The sequence below is a fragment of the Tachyglossus aculeatus genome, chromosome 1 (assembly GCF_015852505.1).
Source record: "Tachyglossus aculeatus isolate mTacAcu1 chromosome 1, mTacAcu1.pri, whole genome shotgun sequence".
Lineage (NCBI taxonomy): Eukaryota > Metazoa > Chordata > Mammalia > Monotremata > Tachyglossidae > Tachyglossus > Tachyglossus aculeatus.
In genome coordinates, this window is record NC_052066.1 from 91511633 (window position 1) to 91538826 (window position 27194).

Consider the following 27194-nt stretch of genomic DNA (forward strand, 5'->3'; position numbering starts at 1 on the left):
GAGGCCATTTTTTCTATATAACACCAAACCTAACTTTCTTTTTTTCCGCCTCATTTTCTTTGACTAGGTTTCCTACCTACAAAATGTCGTCATTGTTGCAAGGAGTGTACAAGTAAAGGCAAAACCATGGACTAAACTCCACAGGATACGAATAAGCTATGCAGCAAGAGCTCATCAGTAATAATATAATTAATCATCATCATAATCATAATCATCTGCACTCACTCCCTTGGTGAACTCATTCACTCCCACAGCTTCAACTATCATCTCTACGCTGATGACACCGAAATCTACATCTCTGCCTCTGCTCTCTCTCCCTCTCTCCAGGCTCGTATCTCCTCCTGCCTTCAGGACATCTCCATCTGGATGTCTGCCCGCCATCTAAAACTCAACATGTCCAGGACTGAACTCCTTATCTTCCCTCCCAAACCCTGCCCTCTCCCTGACTTTCCCATCACTGTTGACGGCACTACCATCCTTCCCGTCTCACAAGCCTGCAAACTTGGTGTAATCCTCGACTCCGGTCTCTCATTCACCTCTCACATCCAATCCATCACCAAAACCTGCCGGTCTCACCTCTGCAATATCGCCAAGATCCGCCCTCTCCTCTCCATCCAAACCGCTACCCTGCTCATTCAGTCTCTCATCCTATCCCTACTGGATTACTACATCAGCCTCCTCTCTGATCTCCCATCCTCCTGTCTCTCCCCACTTCAATCTATACTTCACGCTGCTGCCCGGATCGTCTTCGTGCAGAAACGCTCTGGGAATGTTATTCCCCTCCTCAAAAATCTCCAGTGGCTACCAATCAACCTATGCATCAGGCAAAAACTCCTCACTCTCAGCTTCAAGGCTCTCCATCACCTCGCCCCCCCCACCTCACCTCCCTTCTCTCCTTCTCCAGCCCAGCCCGCACCCTCCGCTCCTCTGCCGCTAACCTCCTCACTGTGCCTCGTTCTCGTCTGTCCCGCTGTTGACTGCCAGCCCACATCATCCCCCTGGCCTGGAACACCCCCCCTCTGCACATCTGCCAAGCTAGCTCTCTTCCTCCCTTCAAAGCCCTACTGAGAGCTCACTTCCTCCAGGAGGCCTTCCCAGACTGAGCCCCCTCCTTCCTCTCCCCCTCCTCCCCGTCCCCATCCCCCGCCTTACCTCCTTCCCCTCCCCACAGCACCTATATATATGTATATATGTGTGTACGTATTTATTACTCTATTCACTTATTTATTTTACTTGTACATATTTATTCTATTTATTTTATTTTGTTAATATGTTTTGTTTTGTTGTCTGTCTCCCCCTTCTAGACTGTGAGCCCGCTGTTGGGTAGGGACCGTCTCTGTATGTTGCCAACTTCTACTTCCCAAGCACTTAGTACAGCACTCTGCATACAGTTAGCACTCAATAAATACTATTGAATGAATGAATGAATAATAATAGTATTTGTTAAGCACTATGTATCAAGTGCTGGATTAGATACAACCTCCTCACTCTTGGCTTCAAGGCTCTCTATCCCCTCACCCCCCTTCTCTCCTTCTACAGCCCAGCCTGCACCCTCCACTCCTCCACCGCTAATCTCCTCACCGTACCTCGCTCTCGCCTGTCCAGCCATCGACCCCCGGCCCACATCATCCCCCGGGCCTGGAATGCCCTCCCTTCACACATCCACCAAGCTAGCTCTATTCCTCCCTTCAAAGCCCTGCTAAGAGTTCACCTCCTCCAAGAGGCCTTCCCAAATTGAGCCCCCTTTTTCCTTTCCTCCTCCCCACCCCCCCCACCTCTGCCCTACCTCCTTCCCCTTCCCACAGCACTTGTATATATATTTGTACAGATTTATTACTCTTACTTGTACATATTTACTATTCTATTTATTTTGTTAATGATGTGCATATAGCTTTAATTCTATTTGTTCTGACGATTTTGACACCTGTCTACATGTTTTGTTTTGTTGTCTGTCTCCCCCTTCTAGACTGTGAGCCGGTTGTTGGGTAGGGACCGTCTCTATATGTTGCCAACTTGTACTTCCCAAGCACTTAGTAATAATAATAATAATGATGATATTTGTTAAGCGCTTACTATGTGCAAAGCACTGTTCTAAGCGCTGGGGAGGTTACAAGGTAATCAGGTTGTCCCACAGGGGGCTCACAGTTTTAATCCCCATTTTACAGATGTGGTAACTGAGGCCCAGAGAAGTGAAGTGACTTGCCTAAAGTCACCCAGAGCCGGGATTCAAACCAATGACCTCTAACTCCAAAGCCCGGGCTCTTTCCACTGAGCCACGCTGCTTCTAGTACAGTGCTCTGCACACAGAAAGTGCTCAATAAATACGAATGAATGAATGAATACAACCGAATCAGGTTGGGCACAGTCCCTGTCCCACCTAGAGCTCAGAATAAGGATTTAGTGCCTATTTTACAGATGAGGCACAGATTAGTTAAATGATTTGCCCAGCATTACAGACCAGGCAAGTTGTGGAACCAGGATTAACTAGAACCCAAGCCCTCTGACTCCCAAGCCTGTGCTCTTTACCCTAGGCCACACTGCTTCTTTAGTACCACTTTTACTGAGTGCCTACTTGGCACAATACTTGGGAAAGTCCAACAGAAGCCTGCCCAAAAGGAGCTTGCAATCTATAATCGCAACATCAAAACCCAAATCATGTTGTTTCAAAATTCTGCTAATCACATATTGCCAATGTGGTTGCACAGAGGGTATTTATTGAGCACGGAGTGCACTGTCCTGAACTAAGCACTGAGATATACAAGATATGTTCTCTCCCCATAAGGAGTGATGTATTTTCTTCATGCTTCTCTGCTTCTACAAGAAGGCAAAACCAAAGTGAGGCTGGAAGTAGGAGATAAAGGGAAGAATGGGGATTCCTAGCAAACTGGAGATCAAGCACTGAAGAAGAGGTGGCAACATGGAAATTAGCATGTACAAAAAATAAGGAAGAGCAGGTCTGAATCAAGACGTGAATCAGGAAGGTGGGCATGGCTATCTTACCCAAGATAAGGCCTTCTGCCTCAAAGATTTAGCTAAAATGAAGGGGTTAAGATAACTGATCTTTTGATACAAGCTCCAAAAGCTTGCAACGGGGTTAAAGCAGAGATTAGTAGCCTTGGGCATCGCTCAGGGGATCTCAGGAAAACATTTCAGGCAGCTCAGCAAAGCTGCCCTCCTAGGCCATTTGTTCAGCCTTGGCTTACCTCAGGTTCCAAGGGGCCCTGTGGAACTATGTCCTCCCTAGTGTCCCCTGAGCCATGTCCATAGCCAGCACGGTGGGACTTGAGCTTCTCTGCAGAAGTCCCCCATTTCCTTCCCCCAAAATAGGGGGGCTGAACAGATCATGCCTGTGTGAACCTCCGCTAAGCCATCCAAGACCTGGAAAAGCAGACGATATAGTGGATAGAGCACTGGCCTGAGAGTCAGAAGGTCATGGGTCCTAATTCCAGCTCCACCACTTGTCTACTGTGTGACCTTGGGCAAGTCACTTCACTTCCCTGTGCCTCAGTTACCTAATCTGTAAAATGGGGATTGAGACTGTGAGCCCCACGTGGAACAGGGACTGTGTCCAAACCATTGTTTCTACCCCAGAGCTTAGTACAGTGCCTGGAACATAGTACGCACTTAACAAATACCATAATTATTAAGAGCTAAGCCGACCACCCGAACCTCAGTTGAACTTTTAGGCAAGGGCCCAGTTAATAATAATAATAATGATGACATTTGTTAAGCGCTTACTATGTGCAAAGCACTGTTCTAAGCACTGGGGGGATACAAGGTGATCAGGTTGTCCCATGTGGGGCTCACAGTCTTCATCCCCATTTTACAGATGAGGTAACTGAGGCACAGAGAAGTTAAGTGACTTGCCCGAGGTCACACAGCAGACTTGTGGCGGAGCCGGGATTCTAACTCATGACCTCTGACTCCAAAGCCCGTGCTTTTTCCACTGAACCACCCAGTTCTGTGCATCATGAGCTGGTATTTAATCAGTGGTGTTGGCTGAGCATCTACTATGCATAGAGCACTGAACTAAGTGCTTGGGAGAGTATTTTCAAGGTAGGCAGTTTGACAAACTGTGCCCATGTGATTTCCATTCAAATGTGGTCCTGAAAATCCACATCTTCCCACAGTGCCCTGGGAGGAGGATGCCAAATTGGGCACATGAAGCCTCGGCTAATTGGTTCAGGTCCTCATTTGCTCAGGCCTAGTAGATTCAGCAGGACTGTTTGGTTATGGTTCAGTGGACCCCAGAGGCTTTGCTCAGGGATCTGGAACCCAATCTCTCCCCCCGAACCCCTAAATTAAACTGCCTGCACTTTTGCACTGCCTTTCACAGGACACAGTCCCAGGGCAAATTGGATATACCTGCACACAGCTACCATTCCCCCCAGCCCCCCCCATTCATTCATTCATTCAATCGCATTTATTGAGCACTTCCTGCGTGCAGAGCACTGTACTAAGCACTTGGGAAGTACTAGTTGACAACATACAGAGCCAGGCCATACCCAATAATGGGCTCACAGTCTAGAAGGGGGAGACAGACAGCACAACAAAACATGTGGACAGGTGTCAGGTCATAAGAATAAATAAAAATAAAGCTGCATGCACATTATTAACACAATAAATAGAATAGTAAATATGTACAAGTAAAATAAATAGAGTAATAAATTTGTACAAACATATATACAGGTGCTGTGGGGAGGGGAAGGAGGTCGGGCAGGGGGGATGGGGAGGAGGAGAGAAAAAACGGGGGCTCAGTCTGGGAAGGCCTCCTGGAGGAGGTGAGCTCTCGGTAGAGTTTTGAAGGGAGGAAGAGAGCTTCCCCCCCACAAGGAATGTAAATACTGACATTGCCCATAGGGCTTTGATCACAGGTCTCATTTGCTTCCAAGTGTCAGCTCAGAATTTATATCTGAACGGTATTTCATTGGGAAGATTTCAATTTTCTAAATGTAGTTTTGACAACCAAACCCAAAATCTCAACACTGTAAAAACAACTACTCAAGTACAAGTTGAACAGGCTAACACCTGTGTTTGGAAAATAATGAAAATAATAATAATAATAATAATGGCATTTATTAAGCACTTACTATGTGCAAAGCACTGTTCTAAGCACTGGGGAGGTTACAAGCTGATCAGGTTGTCCCACGGGGGGTTCACAGTCTTAATCCCCATTTTACAGATGAGGTAACTGAGGCACAAAGAAGTGAAGTGACTTGCCCAAAGTCACACAGCTGACATGTGGTAGAGCCGGGATTTGAACCCATGACCTCTGACTCCAAAACCCGGGCTCTTTCCACTGAGCCAAGCATATAACAGGGTGCCAATATACACTTCTGCTACAGCGTTTATGTAATAACAGTAATAATGATATTTGTTAAGTGGTTACTATGTACCAGTCACCATATCAGCACTGGGGTGGATACAAGCAAATCAAGCGGGACACAGTCCCTGTCCCACATGGGGCTCACAATTTCAGTCCCCGTTTTACAGATGAGTAACTGAGCAACAGAGAAGTGAAGTGACTCACTCAAGGTCACACAACAGACAAGTGGCAGAGCTGGGATTAGAACCCATGACCTTCTGACTCCCAGATCACTATGCCACTCCACTATGCCAGGCTGCTTCTCCACTACGCATTTCAACTGAGCTCTCCATTAAGGCTGGGGGTGGGGAGGGGCACCGCTCCTGGACCCCGGGCTCCAAATCCCAGTTTGAGGGAAAGGACCCCAGGAAATCTGCTTGCGAATCACCTTCCCTTCCTGGCTCAGTAGAAGTGAGCTGGGGAAGGAGGGAAGGGATGCATTGCCCAGCCATTTAACTGGTCTTCCAAGCTGGGAATGAAAGGTCCCCAGGATCACAAATCTGTGCTCTTCCCACTAAGCCACGCTGGTGTGAGCCCCGTGTTGGACAGGGACTCTATCCAACTTGATTAACTTGTATGTATCCCAGCACTTAGAACAGTGCTTGGCACATAGTAAGCACTTAGAGAAGCAGCGTGGCTCAGTGGAAAGGGCACGGGCTTTGGAGTCAGAAGTCATGGGTTCGAATCCCGACTCCGCCACATGTCTGCTGTGTGATCTTGGGCAAGTCACTTAACTTCTCTGGGCCTCAGTTGCCTCATCTGTAAAATGGGGATGAAGACTGTGAGCCCCACGTGGGACAACCTGATCACCCTGTATCCTCCCCAGTGCTTAGAATAGTGCTTTGCACATAGTAAGTGCTTAACAAATGCCAATTATTATTATTATTATTATTATTATTATTATCATCATCCTACCCTCCATCTCTGATCCCATCTCCTGAGGTGTGTCCCGGGGGAGTAATACGAGAGGTCGAGGAGCCATGGAGACTATTTCTGGAGGGGAAACCAGCCTGGGGAATCTTTCCCCGAAATCTACTGAAGCTACTTCCATTCCCATTCAATCAATCCAGAGTTTTTGTGTGCAGAGCACTGTACCAACATGGTGTAGAGACTCTGACCAGTTAGAATGGGCCATACTATATTATGGGAGGGTCGTTTTACTGGTTTTCAGATAATGAAGAAACTGCCACTACAGAACTATAAGCATTTATTTGGCTGCCGCCTCTATTTAAACAGCAGAAATACAAAGCTTAGTTTTGCAATACTGGTTCTGGAGCGAAGTGTCTCTTGGTAAACAAATGTGTTATCTTTGAAAAGCAATGAAAACACTAGCTCTTTATTCTAGAGAAACTGCCACATCCCTTCTGAAAGAGAAAAGGGAAAGCTTTAAATAGATTTACAGCAAGGTATTTGGAAGATAATGCAGTAAAGAATGTGGAGGGAAGACCCTAGAGTAAGTTATGTGAAAACCTGAGAAGCTAAGCCCTCGAACATGGCTGGCATTGAACTAGCAGCAACAACAATAGGCACAGAGTGTTCCAAACCAGGAAATTAATAAAATCAATATTTTCCTTTGAACTCCAAACAGTTCACAGAAACGTTGGCCCAGTGACCTTGATCATATACTCCATTAAGATTTATCATCCTTTGGGGGGGCGGGGGGGAGGGGGGGAGGGTGTACGTATGCGTGAGAGTTTTTGTATTCATTTTAAAATAATGAACTTTCTCAAGTCAGATTGCCAATTCAAGCACATAATATTTAGAAAACTCAGTATTTACTTACCAGTGTACCAAAAATTAAGAAACTTGCACACACTGATTGGTACGCACATTTTTAGCCAACGGAGGGACAAGAACCATGTCTAATTGCCACCTGTGTATTCTTTCCCAGCACTTAGTACAGCACTCAGGGCACGGTAAGTGCTCAATACTACTACTGCTATTACTGCAATTATTTCCTCTAAAAATCCACAGAAACATCAGAGTTTCAAGCTTCATGTTAGGAAGACCGATGATTCTAGCCAGTTTCAGTGGTTTAACCCTCACCTGATTAAAATGCCATTCGGTATGGCGTTTTTACCAACCAGATTAATTTCTTTTGCAACTGATGGCATGTCTTACAACTTAATGTTTCTGTCATTAAGTCACGGCTTTAACTGTTTCCTAACAGGTGGCCACAAAACTAGGTAGAATTCAACCTGCCACAGTTGTGCAAATGGTCAACTACTCATATACCTCCCAACGCCTGCAAGTTAATATGGTCTACGCACCTCCCTTTCAAAAAAGCACCTGCCTTTCTCTTCCAATAAATCTGTTGGAAAGATCGTAGAAAGCAAACAAGTTGAGACAAACCGTGCCACGTGTGGAGGAGTTTAGAAATCTTATGCAACAATTATAAATTATTTCAAACAGCACCTGTTAGCTGCTTCTTACTCTTGGCTGAGAAGTGAAGTCTCAGTGATCTGAGATGAGAGAGGTGTTGGCAAAATAGTTTAAGAGGTATCTTATAAAGGGGGAATCTTTGTAAAAAACCTTGACAATCACCCAAACATGCTTGCAGAGTAGGTACTTAAATGGATGCCTAAAACATGGCTGACTATTCTCCAGACCCCCACCAGTCCATTGTTTAACCGCCATGGCTTGCCCAAGGTCCCACAGCAGACAGGTGGTGGAGCTGGAATTAGAACCCATGTCCTCTGACTCCCAAATCTGTGCTCTTCCCACTAAGCCACGCTGGTGTGAGCCCCATGTTGGACAGGGACTCTATCCAACTTGATTAGCTTGTTTGTATCCCAGCACTTAGAACAGTGCTTGGCACATAGTAAGCACTTAGCAAGTACCATAATCTTTTTTTTTAAGGCTGTTTGCTGTCCAGAAGTGGCATGCCATACCACAGTGATGCATTCTAGGTGAATTCTGACATACGGTTCTGACTCATAGTGAAATCAGCTATCGAAGAGCAATTGAGAGAGGAATGGATTGAAGAGGGCAGGAATAAGCATTGGCACTGCTCCTCTCCAAGTCGACATCGAAACTCCCCAGGAATGTTGTAAGAAGGTGACCAGAAGCAGTTAAGGCTCTCATCATATCTAAGTCATTAAAGATAATAATAAGACTAACAACTGTGGTTTTTGTTCAGCGCTCACAAAAGGCTCACAACCCAAGAGGGTTAAGTATTGAATCACCATTTTACAGAGGAGGAAACAGGCATGGAAGTCAAATGACTTGCCCAAAGTCATACAACAGATAAGTGGCGGAGCCAGGATTAGAACCCAGGTCCTCTGGCTCCCAGGCCCTTGCTTTTTCCACTAGACTGCACTGCTTTTCAGCATGACCTAATGGAAAGAGATCTCAAGACCTCAAGATAGTTTTCAAAAGGGAAAAGCAGTCATCTCTGAGGGCCTGGTTAAGGTGCAACTTGTACAATTTGTTTACCTAAACTTTTTCTAAAAAGGCAGGTGGCTTTAATTATAATTCTGTGCTGTAATTCAGAGACAAAATAAAAAAGATCATTAGAGCTTTAGAAATACTCAGACCCAAAAATGGGCTGAAGCACTATAGGTGAACAAACAGCTGTTTCACTAAAACTCTAACCGGGAAGAAGAAAAATTATGAAAGGTGGAAAAACAAAGTTTCAAAGAGCCCCAAATAATGTCTCATAAAATCCGTAGTTTTTTAGTTTATTAAAGCATTAAAGATGTTGCTTTTCAAGTCACTCAACCACATAAAATGCTTAGCTCTATATTTTCCAATGAACGGTATTTACTGAGCACTTACTGTGTGCAAAGCACTGTACTAAGTGCTTGGGAGAGTAGAACAGTGCTTTGCACATAGTAAGAGCTTAATAAATGCCAACATAATTATTTATTATTATTGGTAGGCATGTTCCCTGCCCAAAATGAGCTGACAGTCTATCCTTTTGCCTGAGTATTCAAGGAAAAGCCTGCCCATTTATCACATTTATAGTATATCACCGCCACCGGACTCGAGTTTCAATTGCGGGACAAAGTAATCGTGAACCAGCTTGGCAAGTTGTTGGGATCTGGACGCTCCAAAGCACCCACACATGACTTTCCATTAGCAGTTCAAACAAAGCACACGGACTTTGCCCCAAGGTCAACACCGCACCCACCACACTCCACAGCAAACGCTCTGCAACCTCTCTTTCCTGAACCACAAAGCAGAGCCAACACTCTGCCCGGGCCCCAACTACCCGACACCTCAAATCCACCAACCAAAATCCACCACTTCAATGGCCTCTTGGGAGACGCTCAGTGAGACGTCACCCTGAGCATGTTCTTGCTTTAGGGAAAAAAACAAGTGAACAAAAAGCTGCTAGGAATCCCAGTAGGTGGAAAAGATGTCCTTTCTTTACATACCAATCAATCAGTCGTATTTATTGAGCGCTTACTGTGTGCAGAGCACTGTACTAAGCGCTTGGGAAGTACAAGTTGGCAACATATAGAGACAGTCCCTACCCAACAGTGGGCTTATATATGAACCTAGCTCTTCTGGCTTCTTGCTCTACAATGCCACACCAAGGAAAGAGTACATCAGCTTAGAGTATTGAAGATAAGGACTCAGCCATTGCTATCCAGTGCCCACGCAGCCCCTGCAGGTCACTGGGATCTCCCCTTTCCCTTGCCACTCTCAAATGCTGGGAACGGGGGACTACCACACATCCACGCAGCAGAACTTTGAAGGACCCTTTGGTGCTTTCCTCTAGGCTCTAAGCTCATTCTGGGCAGGAAATGTGTCTGATTTGTTTGTTGTATTGCACTCTCCCAAGAGCTTAGTACAGTGCTCTGCACACTGTAAGCACTCAATAAATGTGGCTGACTGACTGACTTTGGGAGTGGAAGGCAGGGGCGGGGAGAGGGAGGTGTCAAGGGAAAGAAAGGGCAAAGATGGAGAAAATCCTTCTTATCTTCCACTGCTGACCCAGGCTGTTGAAAACCTGATTCTATCTGGACCTCACAATCTAAGGCTGGCTGATTGGGAAACCCATTCCACAGAGCCGTGGGAAGGGGAAGGGGAAGAGTGAGCCTCAAAGTTTGAGGATAGAGCCTAGAGTCCCCCACGCTGTAGGAGGGTGATGAGGGTGGACTTCGTTAGGACATTCAAAGCAACCCGGCCTCTCCTATCCCTACACTCGGGTAGGAAAATGATGAAGAGATTTCCTCATGCAGTGCTGTCTAATAATTGTGGTATTTGTTAAGGGCTTACTATATGTCAAGTACTGTATTAAGTGCTGGGTTTAATACCTCCACATGGTGAACTCTGTCTACTTGAGAATGTATAAAACCTATAACAGGCTGCCAGGACACACACCTCTACAGAGTCTATAGAGAAGCAGTGTGACCTAGTGGAAAGAGTCCGGACCTGGGATTCAGAGGATCTGGATTCTATTCCCGGCTCTGCCACTTGTACACTTGTCTGCCGGGTGACCTTAGGCAAGTCACTTCACTTCTCTGTGCTTCAGTTCCCTCATCGGTAAAATGGAGATTAGAAATGTGAGCCCTATGTGGGAAAGAGACTGTGTCCAATCCGATTATCTTTTATATACCCCAGGACTCAGTATGTTGCCTGACACGCAGTAGTAAACGCTTAACAAATGCCATTAAAAACAAAACAGACCAAAAAAACCCAAAACCTGACAACCATAACCAAGTTAAAACCACTGTGTTGTATAATACTTGTTGACATCACCATTTTCCCGCTCTCTCAAGTCTGCAACTCCAGCATTATCATCGACTTGTCCCCATTTTGCCTTCTACCACATTCAGTTGGTCACCAAATACTGTTGATCCTTTCTTCACAACATCTCCAATACCTTGCGCTTCCTCTCCAACCAAGCTGTACTGAATTGGCCCTAGATTTTGTCTAATCCAGACTCAACATCTGAATCAGCCTCCTCACAGACCTCTCTGCCTCCAGCCTTTCCTGCTCATATTTCACTCTGCTGCCCGGATCATTTTTCTAAGGCATTTTGTGCAGGGCTTCTTACTCCCCCAAATCCCCTGGTGATTGCCCATTCCTCACCACATCAAGCAGAAACTCCTGCTCCCTGAAACATGTAGTACAGTGCTTTGCGCAAAATAATACTACTGACTGGTTGAAAAAAGCAAGTCAGAAAAAAGGGAGTATATAGGAATCTAGGAACTTAAAAGAAAGTTCATCAAGTCATGCCCAATCAAAAGGCAGATTCAGGTAGATTTAAAAAATACCCCAAAACAGTAACTATAAAATCTATTACCTTTGGGAAAGCATAATTATATGCCCAGACATAAGGCCGGAAGAAAGTTGTCATTATTTAGATGTATAATTAATTACCTTATGGGCATATTTCAGGGGTGGCTCACCACTGTTCTGTCTAGTAAATCACAGCAGGGTATGGGTCATGTGAAGTGGAAAAGAGGAGGACAAGGGGAAGGTGAGTAAAAGAGGAAGACTAAAGCTTGATTCACTTGCAGGCCCTCTAGCCTCCTTACGTAAGCAGGGAAACTGGGGCTGAGGAGAGCAGGGTCTGGGGCTGTCTACGCCTGTCCAAATCAACTACTGGCTGGGTCCCAGCCCAACAAGATCCATCAGGCTGAGAACTAGGAACCATGGAAAAGTCAGTTCTTCCATCATGCAGGAATAGAACACTGCTGTACAAAGAGGGAACACTTTTCTGGCAAAGATACGTCTCTCTGGATAGAACACGACGAGATGTTGAAATAAACGTTGGTGCTTGTAGCCGCAACATCACTACTAACTAAAACGTGAGTTTCCCTTAATGCAAGGGTTCTTAAAGAACAGAACCCATACATTAGAGCGGTGCTTTGCACATAGTAAGCACTTAACAAATACCATCATTATTATTAGAGAAGAACTGAACGGATATTCATCGAAGGTACTGTTCTTACTCCACGACATATCAAATCCCCTCTGAAGATCGCACCAGTCTCGGCTATGGGAAGAAGAGTCAAGCAGAGGCGTACCCATTCCATACCTAGTTTGGGCAGTGGCTAGCAAGCGGAAGGAAATCAGCTACAAGCCAAAACTCCCCTGTGCTGGCAGTAGCATGGGAGAGAGTCGAGGGTGGAGGGTGCATTGTACCAGTACTACCATTGGCTGTAGATTTTCTAAAAATCACTTTATGCTCTGGAGGAAACATGTTGCTAATTATCAGAGAGTTAGAGCTGTAGACAAATACAATACCTACTTAAGCGCTAAGTGCTTAGTACAGTGCTCTGCACACAGTAAGCACTCAATAAGTATGATTGATTGATTAAACAATTTCTAGTCTATTGCTTACTAGGATAGAACACAGTTAAGATACTCACCACTGAGAGCTGGCTCCATGTTGATCTCAATGGCTTATAGCAAATGACTATCTTCTCATTTGATTTTTGTTCTTTGGGCTCAGAATCTTCATCAGAGTCGATGTCTAGAGCTTTTTCTTTATAGTTCTGATACAGTACAGCATTTTCTATAATGACAAAAGCAAACTGTAAATTGGCTGGAAAACGATGGATATTTGAAAAATTTTTAAGCACCCACATTTTAATGATTTTCATTCTCAAGTTCTGTGTATGAGATAAACCGTATTCCACCTCTGCCTAATACAATAGGGTAACCACAGCATTTTTTAAAACTTACTTTCTCATTTCAACAGTTGTATCCTTAGCTGAATCAGGAGAAAAAAGGCATGTTTAAATAAATGCGGTTTCAACAATTTTGCATATTTATCTACAGACAATGCCTCCAGAGGCCGAATGGAGCAAAAACTCCTCACTCGGCTTCAAGTATCTCCATCCCCTCGCCCCCTCCTACCTCACCTCCCTTCTCTCCTTCTACAACCCAGCCCGCATGCTCCACTCCTCTGCCGCTAACCTCCTCACTGTGCCTCGTTCTCACCTGTCCCGCCATCGACCCCCGGCCCACGTCCTTTCCCTAGCCTGGAATGCCCTCCCTCCACACACCCACCAAGCTAGCTCTCTTCCTCCCTTCAAAGCCCTACTGAGAGCTCACCTCTTCCAGGAGGCCTTCCCAGACTGAGCCCCTTTTTCCTCTCCTCCTCCCCATCCCCTTTCACCCTACCTCCTTCCCCTGCCCACAGCACTTGTATATATTTGTACAGATTTATTACTCTATTTATTTTACTTGTACACATTTACTATTCTATTTATTTTGTTAATGATGTGCATATAGCTATAATGCTATTTGTTTTGACGATTTTGACACCAGTATACATGTTTTATTTTCTTGTCTGTCTCCCCCTTCTAGACTGTGAGCCCATTGTTGGATAGGGACCATCCCTATATGTTGCCGACTTGTACTTCCCAAGTGCTTAAGTACAGTGCTCTGCACACAGTAAGCACTCGATAAATATGACTGAATGGATGTGGTGATGTTTTGTATCAGTCTTAGAATTAAAACCTAAGTTTCAACAGTAGAAATGTTATATTTTAAGTTTTAAAAGAGTCTTTATTGGTAATCACCTTTGGCTCTTGATTGGCCTAAATTCTAAACCTGTCCATATTCTCTGCATCAAAAGATTCCCCAATTCCTTTTCCTTGGGACTCGAACCCCACGTATGTTAAAACAGCTGAAACACATGAAAGGAGAGTGCAAGCTTCAGGAGGAGGGTAAGGAATAGAAAGAAATGTGAAAGGACACGTAGGCATAACTGCTCCAAAAGAAGCATAGAATACTTGTCCTCCAATGCTGAAAAAGGTTTAATTTACATTTTTTTCTACTCAGCTGACATGACCAGTTTTTTTGCTTTTTTGTGGTATTTGTTACATGCTTACTATGTGTCAAGCACTGTTCTGAGCACTGGGGAAGCTACAAAATAATCAGGTTGGACACAGTCCCTGTCCCACATGGGGCTCGCAGTCTAAGTCAGAGAGAGGAAACTGAGTCACAGGGCAGTATTAAAGAGACTTGCTCAAAGTCACACAGAAGACCAGTGGGGGAGCTGGGTTAGAACCCAGGCCCTGACACCCAGGTCTATGCTCATTTCACTAGGCCAGACTGTTTTGCATTCTTTTAAGTGAAAGACCATTGATGTAATTAAACTCGTGGGTATCTTTCCTAAATTCTGTGATTCCCCTATTCAATTAAGATCCCCTTTCCCCAAATTTCAAAGCTGCTAAAATTTTATGGAAATTAAGAATAATGGGAATGGGAAAATGTTTTTCATGAAATCCAGCAAAGCTCACAGAACTTCTATAAATATCTTAGTCTGAGAAGACTGCAAAAAAACCACACTGTACTTTTTTAACTTATTTTATGTTTTTACCATGTTATGATTAGTTCAGAACACTGAGTAGTTCTGTGTTTAGAGATGGGCATGAAATACAAAGAATTCCATGAATTTCATTTTCTGCTAGTATTCGGTAACATTTTAACTCAGGGAAGAATCTTCACTTATGTAAGATGCCACAAAAAGGTAAAAATATGCCATTTCTGATTTAGCCTTCCTTGTTTTTTGAGTTCCATTGAATAATAATCTTAATCACACCAAACTAAGTGCAAAAAGCAAGTTGTTCATGAAAGCAAAGGCTTACCTTCCCCATCGAATGTCCCTTGTCCTTTCAGGATCTTCTTCTAAGAAAAGCGAGGCAAAAAAAAAAAACACATGAAAACCCCATTTGAGGCAGTTCAAGCTGCAGTTGTTTAAAGTAAATCAAAGTGGTTCTACTTTGCTCCAACTTTTTCCAAAGGCATTGAGCAGATTATCCCGACAAAGTGCAGGTAGTTAACAGATCATTCATGCGATCATCTGAGATTCATTCAGAAGGTGGAAAGGAAATGCATCCCACAAAAGTAATGTAGTAAGACTTCAACTGGCATGCAATTTAGTTCACTCCTACCAAACCATCTTCAACAGGTCAGTGTGACCATTTAAGGGAACTTTTTTCTCTTTGCAGGGTGGAAAAAGAAAAAAAAATGGACCGTAAAAGCTTGTGCAAACTCATTTCTGCACGACCATAGCAAACCCGCTAAAATAAAACAGACTTGCTTTTGTATTAGATGGATGACTTCTATATAGACTAGTTACAGTTCACCGACTAATTAAGAAAAGATGTAACTGCCAAAAGAATTGTCAGCATACAAGCTAAAAAGGAATCTCTGACCTAGTGCAATTGCTGTTTTGACTACTCTCCGGGGAAAGTACATTTTGCACATAAACACCCCACAATCTTTCCTCCAAAGTTTTCGTTTTCCTGAGAGCTGCCACGAAGTCGACAATTATTCTAGCCTAGTAAGCTTTACTCTTCTGGCCAAGTGGCCCTGCTGGAGGTTTTGTGCTATCCATTGATTAAAAGTACTCAAGGGGAAATGGGGACAGGGCACATAAAATACAATGGAAGGCCGACATCGGGGCAACCAACACTGTCAACCAAAACTTTTCTGAGCCTTTAGAGGGTTTTGCTTGGAACTTGCTTTACTTCATACTTAACCAGGATGGCAACACTCAAAACAGATTAAACTGAATGATTAGGATCCCAGAAAAATCAAAAGGACTGGCTCTAAGTCTGGCCTAGCATTCTTTCTCCAAATACACATCAATCAATCATTGGCATATATTGAGCGCTTTTTATGTGCAGAGCACTGCATTATGCACTTGGGAGAACACAATAGAATTAAGGGACACGTCCCCTGCCCATAACGAGCTTATGGTCTAGAGGGGGAGACAGAAATTAATATAAGTATTTCAAAACAGACTAAACTGAATGATTAGGATCCCAGAAAAATCAAATGGACTGGCTCCAAGTCTGGCCTAGCATTCTTTCTCCAAATACACATCAATCAATCATTGGCATATATTGAGCGCTTTCTATGTGCAGAGCATTGCACTATGCACTTGGGAGAACACAATAGAATTAAGGGACACGTCCCCTGCCCATAACGAGCTTATGGTCTAGAGGAGGAGACAGAAATTAATATAAGTATTTCACAGCATATGATTTATATATATATGCACTTTGGGGTTGGGGTGAATAGCCAATGTGCTGGCCTAGTGAAAAGAGTCCATGCCTGGCAGTCAGAGGACCTGGATTCTAATCCCTACACCGCTAGTTGCTTGCTGTGTGATCTTGGGCAAGTCACTTAATGTCTCTCTGCCTCAGTTTCCTCTTCTGTAAAATGGTGATCCAATCCTACTCCCTCCCCTATTAGACTGTGAGCCTCATGTGGGAAAGGGACTGTGTCCAAACTGATTCTCTCCCCATCTAGACTGTAAACTCCTTTGTGGGCAGGGAATGCCTCTACCTACTCTGTTACAGTGTAGTCTCCCCCCAAGCGCTTGGTACTTGCGCTGTATGTTTTGCATACAGAGAGCACTACGTGAATACGATCGATGGATTGTTGATTAAACCATGACCACTACCTCAAAACTAGTTGAAGAAATGTTGATATTACTGGTCACAATTTGGGTAAAGGACCCCCTAGTTCCCAGATATTATCTATATAAAACCCCACTAGGTTCACCTCTGAATTATTAACCAGTAGCAAGTTGTTTTGTAGTTTCACTTCCTCTCCGATTTGAGTTTCATCCCTTGTCGGCCTAAATGCTTCTTTACACACACTGGGCAAGGAGGAGGGCAAGTTTTAGATCCTCAAATGAACTCCAACCGGGATAATCACTTGTCATCTCATATCACACTGGGGGGACATCCATGGGTTATAGGCGCGCTACTGTTTATGAACAGGCCCGTATTTAGGGGCGCTTCTTCGCCCAGCCCAACTTTAACACAGAGGTGGCTTCCGCTTACCTTTATCCTCCCCAGGCTAGAAAACTTCTCCCTGTCCTCCACGACGGCTTTCAGGATGGGCTGGGACATGCGGTTTTTCTTCTTGGAATTTGTGGGGCTGTCAAAATCCAAGCCACTGACGACGGCTCTGCGGTAGGAGGTAGAGCGCAACCCCCTCCTCAGGGAGCCGGGGCTGTCCACCTCCTCTTCCACCTCTCTGTCCCCATCAGGCGAGGGGACGCTGTCCACCAAGCTGCGGACCTTGAGGACCCTCTTGTGGGGCTCGAGGTTCAGGCCGGCGGCCTTGCCGGTCAGTTTGATCTCGGAGGCGAGACCCTTGGGGATGATCTGCTGCTTGCCCACTTTAAGGGCGGCGGGGCTGTTGGTGCTCAAGATGACCACAGGCTTTTCAGGGACTTGTTGGGGGCTGGGAGGCGGCCTCTGGAGGGGCGGCCTGGGTCCCGGGATAGGGGACGAGAGCGCTGGGGACCCCCTCTCTGGGCCTTGGGTTGTCCGGCCTGACTGGGATGGTGGCCTGGGTCCTGGGGGAGGGGATGAGAGTGCCAGGGACCCCTTCTCTGGTTCTTGGGCTGCCTGGCCAGTCTGGGAGGACGGCCTGGGTTCCAGAAGATGGGATGAGCATGCCGGGGACCCCTTCTCTGGGTCTTGGGCTGCCTGGCCAGGCTGGGGGGACCACCTGGGTTCCAGAAGATGGGATGAGCATGCCAGGGACCCCTTCTCTGGGTCTTGGGCTGCCTGGCCAGGCTGGGGGGACCGCCTGGGTTCCAGAAGATGGGATGAGCATGCCAGGGACCCCTTCTCTGGATCTTGAGCTGCCTGGCCAGGCTGGGGGGACCGCCTGGGTCCCAGAAGAGGGGATGAGAGTGCCTGGGACCCCCTCTCTGGGTCTTGGGCTGCCTGGCCAGGCTGGGGGGACCGCCTGGGTCCCAGAAGAGGGGATGAGAGTGCCGGGGACCCCATCTCTGAGCCTTGGGCTGTCCAGCCGGGCTGGAGAGGCATCCTGGATCCCGGGGGAGGGGGGGAGGGTACCAGAGACCCCCTGTCTGGGCCTTGGACTGTCCGGCTGGGCTGGAGGGGTGGCCTGGGTCCCGGGGGAGGGGACGAGGGCGCCGGGGAGCCCTTCTCTGGGCCTTGGGCAGTCCGGCCAGGCTGGCGGGGTGGTGGGTTGTTAGGGGAGGCCGCGGGGGTGGGAATAAAGCGGGCGGGCGCCCCTGGGGCTGGGGGGCTGGGGGCCAGCGGTGGGCGTGCCGGCTCCCGGCCTGGACCCCCGACCCTCTGGACCCCGCAGACGCCAGCAGGGCCCCCGTTGGGCAGAGACCTCCCGGGGCAGTGCCAGGGCGGGGGGCTGCCCCCTGGCCGGGCCGGGGAGCCGGGGGGGCCGAGCTTGCCTCCTGGGCTCTGGCAGGACCTTGGCCGCACTTTGGTCCGGGCGGGCAGGGCGGGCACGGCTGGCAGGGCGGGCAAGGCTGGCAGGGGGCTGGATCGCCTCTTCCACAGCGGGGTCCCGGCGGGGGCGGGCAGGTCCAGCGGGCTTTCCCCGTCCATGGCCGGGCTCCGGCGGGGGCTCCGGCGGGGGTCCGGCCGCGGGCTCCTGGGCACGACACAGCCCGTCGCAATCAATCGATCAATCGTATTTATTGAGCGCTGACTGTGTGCAGAGCACTGGACTAAGCGCTTGGGAAGTACAAGTTGGCAACATATAGAGACGGTCCCTACCCAACAGTGGGCTCACAGTCAGAGGGTCGTCCTCCTCCCTGTCCTGCCCTGCCTCCCCTCCCCAAGCTCCCCGGGCCTCGTATTCAGAGTGGGGGGGTCCCGGGCTTGCGCACCTGCTCGGAAACCTGGTCCCGCCCCCACCTCCGGGCAGACCCCCGGGCTGCACCCTGGAGCCGGAGATCCGGCGGGAGCCCCCCACCCCAAGGGCACACACACACACACACACACACACACACACACCGGGAGCCCCCCCCCACCCAAAAAGAGAGATGGGGAGAAGGGGGGGCGCAGGGAGGAGGAGGAAAAAGGAGGGAGGGGAGTTTCTGAAAGTTTAGGAAATAAAGTTGAGAAGGATTTTCCCCCCTCTTGCCCCGCCCCCCATCCCTGCCGGGCTGGGGGCACCTTACCTCATCCCGGGGGGAGGGGGCGGCGCCAAGGGGGCAAAGCCCCCCGGGACCAGGAGGGGAGGGGAGGGGAGGGTCGGGTCTCCAAGGTCCCCAGGGTCTCAGCAGCCAGAGGGGACCCTGGTCCGGCCCGGCCCGGCCCTGCCCGCTCCGCTCCCTCCTGTCCGCAGTCCAGCCGGACGCGCAGCGCCCCCGGCCCCTTCTCCCTCCCTCCTCCTCCTCCCCCCTGCCCCCGCCCCCCGCCCCGCCCTCCCACTGGACTGCCCAATCAATCAATCAATCGAATTTATTGAGCGCTTACTGTGTGCAGAGCACTGGACTAAACGCTTGGGAAGTACAAGTTGGCAACATAAAGAGACAGTCCCTCCCCAACAGTGGGCTCACAGTCTAGACTGCCCCCTGCGCTCCGGGCTCCCCGCCCCGCAGGACCCCGGGCTCCCCCCGCCCCCCAGGACCCTGGGCTCCCCCAGCACCCCAGGCCCCCCGGATTCCCCCTGCCCCCCGGGCTCCCCCTGCACCCCAGGAGCCCCGGACTCCCCCTGCCCCCCGGGGGAGCTCCCCGCCCCCCGAGGACCCCGGGCTCCCCCTGCACCCCGGGCTCCCCCTGCACCCCAGGACCCCCGGACTCCCCTTGCCCCCCAGGTCCCCCGGACTCCCCCTGTCCCCCGGGCTCCCCGCCCCCCAGGTCCCCTGGGCTCCCCCTGCACCCCGGGCTCCCCGGACTCCCCGAACCCCTAGATCCCCGGGCTCCCCCTTCCCCCCAGGCTCCCCGCCCCCCAGGCTCCCCCTGCACCCCAGACTCCCCGGACTTCCCGAACCCCGAGATTCATTCATTCAATCGTATTTATTGAGCGCTTCCTGCACACAGTAAGCGCTCAATAAATACGATTGATTGATTCCTCTGTGCAGAGCACTGTACTAAGCGCTTGGGAGGTACAAATCGGCAACATATAGAGACGGTCCCTACCAGACCACGGGCTCACAGTCACAGTCTAGATCCCCGGGCTCCCCCTGCACCCCAGGCCCCCCGGACTCCCCGAACCCCGAGATCCCCGGGCTCCCCCTGCACCCCAGGACCCCCGGACTCTCCGAACCCCGAGATCCCGGGCTCCCCAGACTTTCCGAACCCCGAGATTCATTCATTCAATCGTATTTATTGAGCGCTTCCTGTGTGCAGAGCACTCTACTAAGCGCTTGGGAAGTACAAATCGGCAACATATAGAGACGGGGCCTACCAGACAACGGGCTCACAGTCACTGTCTAGATCCCCGGGTTCCCCCTGCACGGGGCTGCAAACTTTGAGGGGGGCCCCGGCTGGGCCCGGGGCATAATGGACTCTGCTTCCCACCCTCACCCCAAACCCCAGGGCCGCCCTCCTTTCTGCTTTTCCTTCCCTTATTAATAATGATAATAATGATGGCATTTGTTAAGCACTTACTATGTACCAAACACTGTTCTAAGCGCTGGGGGGTGGGGTGGGGGGAATACAAGGTGATCAGAGTGTCCCACGTGGGGCTTCATCCCCATTTTACAGATGAAGTAACTGAGGCCCAGAGAAGTGAAGTGACTTGCCCAAAGTCACGCAGCTGACAAGTGGCGGAGCCAGGATTAGAACCCATGCCCAGGCTCTTTCCACTGAACCACGCTGCTTCTCTAAAAATAATAGTATTTGTTAAGCACTTACTATGTGCCAAGCACTGTTCTAAGTGCTGGGGGCGGGGGGGGGGGGATATAAGGTCATCAGGTTGTCCCACATGGGCTCACACTCTTAATCCCCATTTTACAGATGAGGTATCTGAGGCCCAGAGAAGTGAAGTGACTTGCCCAAAGTCACACATCTGACAAGTGGCGGAGCCAGGATTAGAACCCATGCCCAGGCTCTTTCCACTGAGCCACGCTGCTTCTCTGCTTCCCTTCTCTTCCCCTTCCTCCCTCCCTTCCTTCCTTCTTAATGGGCACTCACTGGGCGCAGGGCACCAAAGCAGCCTGGTTTAGGGGCAAGAGCCCAGGCTGGAGAGTTACACTTCGTGAGCTCTGCCACTTGTCTGCTGCGTGACTTTGGGCAAGTCGCTTCACTTCTCTGGGCCTCGGTTCCCTCATCTGTCAAATGGGGACAAAGACTGTGAGCCCCATATGCGACAGCCTGATGACCTTGTATCTCCCCCAGAACAGTGCCTGGCACATAGTGAGTATTTAGCAAATACCATCATCATTATTATTATTATTCATTATTATTATTTGTTAAGCACTTACTATGTGCTAAGTGCTTACTTACTTAGCACTTATATACCATTAGAGCCTGTTGTAGGGTAGGGATTGTCTCTCTGTTGTCAAATTGTACTTTCCATGTGCTTAATACAGTGCTCTGCACACAGTAAGTGCTCAATAAATGTGATTGAATGAATGAATGAATATTATCATTCACTATTATTATTATTTGTTAAGTGCTTACTATGTGACAACCACAGTTCAAAGCGCTGGGGTAGATACACAGTAATCTGGTTGTCCCACGAGGGGCTTGCTGTCTTCATCCCCATTTTACGGATGAAGTAACTGAGGCCCAGAGAAGTGAAGTGACTTGCCCAGAGTCACACAGTTGATAAGGGTCGGATCCGGGATTAGAACTCACGACCTCTGACTCCCAAGCCCGGGCTCTTTCCACTAAGCCACGCTGCTTCTCAAATACCATTATCTTCATCATCACTGTACTAACTGCTTGGGAGTGTAAAATGCACCAATAAACAGACACGTTCCCTGTCCACAACAAGCCTACACCCTAGAGAAGGGCAGATTACAGTCCTCCCTGTCTACTGGCATGGCTGGAAGACCAGAAGGAGGAATTTAGAGAAGGAAAATTGTGGGATGGCCTGAGAGCAAGCTTGCCTACGTGGGTACATGGAGGACGATATCACCCTGGAAGTCAGAAGGAACTGGGTTCTAAACCTGACTCTGCTGGGTGACCTTTGTCGGCTCTGTAACCTTGGGCAAGTCAAATTTCTCTGTGGCTCAGATACCTTATCTGTAAAATGGAATTAAGACTGTGAATCCCAGGTGGGACAGGGACTATGTCCAACCTTATTAACGTCTATCTACTCCAGTGCTTAGTACAGTGCTTGACATAATAATAGACACTCACTGAATACCTGCTGGGTAGGGATTGTCTCTATCTGTTGCCGAATTGTACTTTCCAAGCGCTTAGTACAGTGCTCTGCACACAGTAAGTGCTCAATAAATTCGATTGAATGAATGAAATACCTTTTTTTTAAAAAAAAAAAAAGTGAACATTTTAAGATGTTCTAGTTCTAGACTATGAGCCCGTTGTGGACAGGGATTGTCTTTGTTGCTGAATTGTACTTTCCAAGTTCTTAGTACAATGCTCTGTACACAAACTCCTAGACTGAGCTCCCTCCTTCCTCTCCCCCTCCTCCCCCTCCCCATCCCCTGCCTTACCTCCTTCCCCTCCCCACAGCACCTGTATACATGTATATATGTTTGTACATATTTATTACTCTATTTACTTTACTTGTACATATTTATTCTATTTATTTTATTTTGTTAATATGTTTTGTTTTGTTGCCTGTCTTCGCCTTCTAGACTGTGAGCCTGCTGTTGGGTAGGGACCGTTTCTACATGTTGCCAACTTGCACTTTCCAAGCTCTTAGTACAGTGCTCTGCACATGGTAAGTTCTCAATAAAAACGATTGAATGAATGAATAAACCCTCAATAAATGTGATTGAATGAATGAATGAAGATTCAGGTGGAAAGCCATGGAGTGTGCCCTTGAGAACACTTTTAACCAACTTAAGTGCCTCCCAACAGAGACCCAACCTGCCTGCTCATCCTGGTTTGCCTAGATGATTCCCTGGGAGGGGGCGGGGATCATAATGAAATAATAATAATAACAATAATAGTCATAATAACAATAATTGTGATATTTGTTTAGCACTTACTATGTACCAGGCACTGTATTAAGTGCTGGGGTGGATACAAGCAAATCGGGTTGGACACTGTCCCTGTCCCACTTGAGACATACAGTCTCAATCCCCATTTTACAGATGAGGGAACTGAGGCCCAGAGAAGTGAAGTGACTTATCTAAGATTCATTCATTCATTCATTCAATCATATTTATTGAGTGCTTTTAGTGTGTAGAGCACTATACTAAGCGCTTGGGAAGTACAAGTTGGCGACATATAGAGACGGTCCCTACCCAACAACGGGCTCACAGTCTAGAAGGGGGAGACAGACAACAAAACATGTGGACACATGTCAAGTCATCAGAATAAATAGAATTAAAGCTAAATGCATATCATTAACAAAATAAATAGAATAGTAAATATGCACAAGTAAAATAGAGTAATAAATCTGAACAAACATATATAGAGGTGCTGTGGGGAGAGGACGGAGGTAGGGTGGGGGGAATGGGGAGGAGGAGAGGAAAAAAGGGGGCTCAGGCTGGGAAGGCCTCTTGGAGGAGGTGAGCTCTCAGTAGGGCTTTGAAGGGAGGAAGAGAGCTAGCATGGTGGATATGTGGAGGGATGGCATTCCAGGCCAGGAGGAGGACGTGGGCCTGGGGTCGATGGAGGGACAGCTGAGAATGAGGTACAGTGAGGAGGTTAGTGGCAGAGGAGCGGAGGGTGTGGGCTGGGCTGGAGAAGGAGAGAAGGGAGGTGAGGTAGGAGGGGGCGAGGTGATAGAGAGCCTTGAAGCCGAGATTGAGGAGTTTTTGCTTGATGCATAGGTTGACAGGCAGCCACTGGAGATTTTTGAGGAGGGGAGTAACATGCCCAGAGCGTTTCTGCACAAAGATGATTCGGGCAGTAGCGTTAAGTATAGACTGAAGTGGGGAGAGACAGGAGGATGGGAGATCAGAGAAAAGGCTGATGCAGTAATCCAGTCGGGATAGGATGATACATTGAACCAGCAAGGTAGCGGCTTGGATGGAGAGGAAAGGGCAGATCTTGGTAATGTTTGGTTTTGGTTTTGTTCTCTGTCTCCCCCTTTTAGACTGTGAGCCCACTGTTGGGTAGGGACTGTATATGTTCCCAATTTGTACTTCCCAAGCACTTAGTACATTGCTCTGCACATAGTAAGCGCTCAATAAATACGATTGATGATGATGATGATGATGATGTTGCGGAGGTGAGACCGGAAGGTTTTTGTGACAGATTGGATGTGAGGGGTGAACGGGAGAGCAGAGTCGAGGATGACACCAAGGTTGCAGGCTTGTGAGACGGGAAGGATGGTAGTGCCGTCTATGGTGACGGGAAAGTCAGGGAGAGGGCAGGGTTTGGGAGGGAAGATAAGGAGTTCAGTCATGGACATACTGAGTTTTAGATGGCAGGCAGACATCCAGATGGAGATGTCCTGAAGGCAGGAGGAGACACGAGCCTGAAGGGAGGGAGAGAGAGTAGGGGCAGAGATGCAAGATCACACAGCAGACAAGTGGCAGACCTGGGATTAGAATCCAGGACCTTCAGCCTCCGAGGCTCGTGCTCTACCCACCAAAACAGGCGTAGGGCAGCAGGCTCCAGTCCCTGCTTCCAGCTCCTACCTCTGCTCGCTGAAGATGATGAGCACAGACCTGGCTGAGACTGTAAACTCACTGTGGGCAGGGAATGTGAGTACCAACTCTTAGGCTGCACTTTCTTAAATTCACAGTACAGTGCTCGCCACACCCTTAGCGCTTAATAAATACGATTGATGGAAGGAGAAACCAAGAACGAGACGACCTACCTGCTTGCTGCTGTCCTTGCACTGTCAGGTCAGGGCAGATGAAGAAAAAACCGGGGAAAAGTTGAACTAAACCGGGATGCAGGCCATTTCAGACAGAAGTGGATCTCCAGACTTTCACCTCCGGCAGAGGCCAGGCTGAAAAAGGAAAGCAACAACCTCCTTAAATTTCCTTCAGCATCTGAGTACTCTAATAGGGTAGTTAGCGCCTTAAATTCATCAACACTGTAAGGTTCTTCAAATGGATTAAGGCAATTAACTAGACCAGTGATTAACACTTCGAGGCAGAAGATTAAAAACTCTCGTTAAACCTATTGTTCACGTATTTTTTTCTTAATTGCATCGAAATGGTTGCCTTGAAACTCAGAATTACTTTCTTAGTGCTTCGAATTTTGAAAAAGAATCCTTGCAAAATGATTTTACCCAACCACTTTCTATTCTCTTCCTCAAAGACTCTAGGATCCCAGCAATAGTTTCCAGTGTATTTGGGGACCTCAAACAAAATGAAGAATCCTTTAGTCAGGATTTTCACAGGCTGCAAAGTTCAACCATTTTCTTTTTCTGCTAATGCGTAGAAATCTTGCACCAATAGAAATGCGAGTTTTTCATCCTACTGACCTCCAGTTTGGAAGAAAAATGGTGAATTATCCAGTTGCATTCAAACCGGAGTCATTTTTGTCCTGTGGTGATCCAACTGAAGATCCGTTTAGAAGGTTTGTAATCTAGTTTTTCATCTGAATTTAATTTGATTTATAATCTGACACAATTAGTCAAAATGGAAAAAAAGCTTGCCTGAGCAGAAATTTTCACACGTTGCAAATGAGCACTTGTGAAAGTACTGTATTAGTAAATACTAGAAAAAAAATAACCTTTTAATTTCATCTAATAGTGTATGCTTGAGGAGCCTGTCTTCTGGATGAATGCCAAATTAGCTGAATGATTTCTCTGGAAAGAACCTGTGTATTCATAAATTTACTTGTAGGCAAACAATTTGTTCACATACACATCTAGGAATAATACACCTGCAATTAGATATTTTTTTTTCTAGAGAGCTTATAATTGGTCTGTAGTGAAACTGCTTATACTGAACAGCCAAGCCAACAGTGATAACTAGGGATACCAGCAGTTTGAAAGATTGGCAACATTTTGCACACATGCTAATTTGTGGTAACTCTCCCTCCCATTGAGAACCACACAGACCAAGAGTCAAATTTAACCAATTCAAATTGCTTCTACTTGCCTGCCAAGAAAAAGATGAAACAAGTTGAGAGAGACACAGAATTCTTTGATAAGAAACAGAGAACAATTTGGTGGGTTGACTTCTTAATCCCAACAATTTAAAACAAGTGTACTCTCTCAGTTCTCCTACAGCATAGGAGTTATGTTCTTTAAAAAAAAAAAAACTCTGTAAGGGAAAACTGTCAGTGTCATCATTGATATGATTAAGGGAGTAGGTGGCTTGAAGAGACTGACATTGTTCAATATAAATTCTTACATGATTGTTTATTTCTTCCTCACTAGAAGACCACTTTATACCCTTACCACTCATTGCTGTTTTACTGGATTAAATACTGTAAAATCGCAAAAACACAAGGAAAAAACAAGCACTGTGTGGTGCAGAGCGGAAAGGCTGAGAGAGGAGGGAGGTTTAGCAACATCATGCTTCAACTACAGACGGTGCAGGCGCTCAATTTCCTTTCTTTACCAAATCTTCTTGTGCCAACATGTGGACTGTGTTATACCCAGAACGGGCTCATATTATGGGAAGAATGCTACTCTAATTCTTCCATGTGTTATACCCAAATCGGGCAATGAGAAAATCTGTTCAGGGCAGAACTATTTTACAACTCATATTTGGACACACAGTGCCACTTCATAGTTAGAAAAGCTATGGCATGGATTCATCTTCTGTTTTACGCTTCTTCCTCTTGGTTTAACCAAACAAGTTATTAAATGACCCTTACTACTTGTAGATGAAAACTTTACTGTGTGTATAAGAAACTAATGATAAAAATAACAATATTTTTACTTTGCAGGGAAACCACAGATTGGAAATCAAATGGAGGGAGAAGGGCGAGACAGAAAACTGGGGAGAGGGGAACTGTTCTTAATTCTGGTTTACACCTAGAGTTTTTTGCTACTCAAGTTAGTTTTGAAACATAAGGTCTTTCTGAAACTGACCTTAAGAAAGCAGCTGAAGAAAATTAAG

General features: G+C 47.2%; 1 protein-coding gene across 1 annotated transcript in view; it reads right to left on the minus strand.

Moving 5' to 3' along the window:
* The window catches only part of ARHGEF26 (Rho guanine nucleotide exchange factor 26), a 195230-nt gene extending 176537 nt beyond the window's left edge, over positions 1–18693 (minus strand). Inside the window, exons 1-3 of the mRNA XM_038749398.1 lie at positions 17134–18693; positions 14923–14962; positions 12694–12839 (exon numbers count right to left, since the gene is read on the minus strand). Coding sequence (XP_038605326.1) covers positions 12694–12839; positions 14923–14962; positions 17134–18678 — 1731 coding nt within the window. The 5' untranslated portion in view covers positions 18679–18693. The remainder of the gene's footprint in view (positions 1–12693; positions 12840–14922; positions 14963–17133) is intronic.
* Between the last annotated feature and the right edge of the window lie 8501 nt (positions 18694–27194).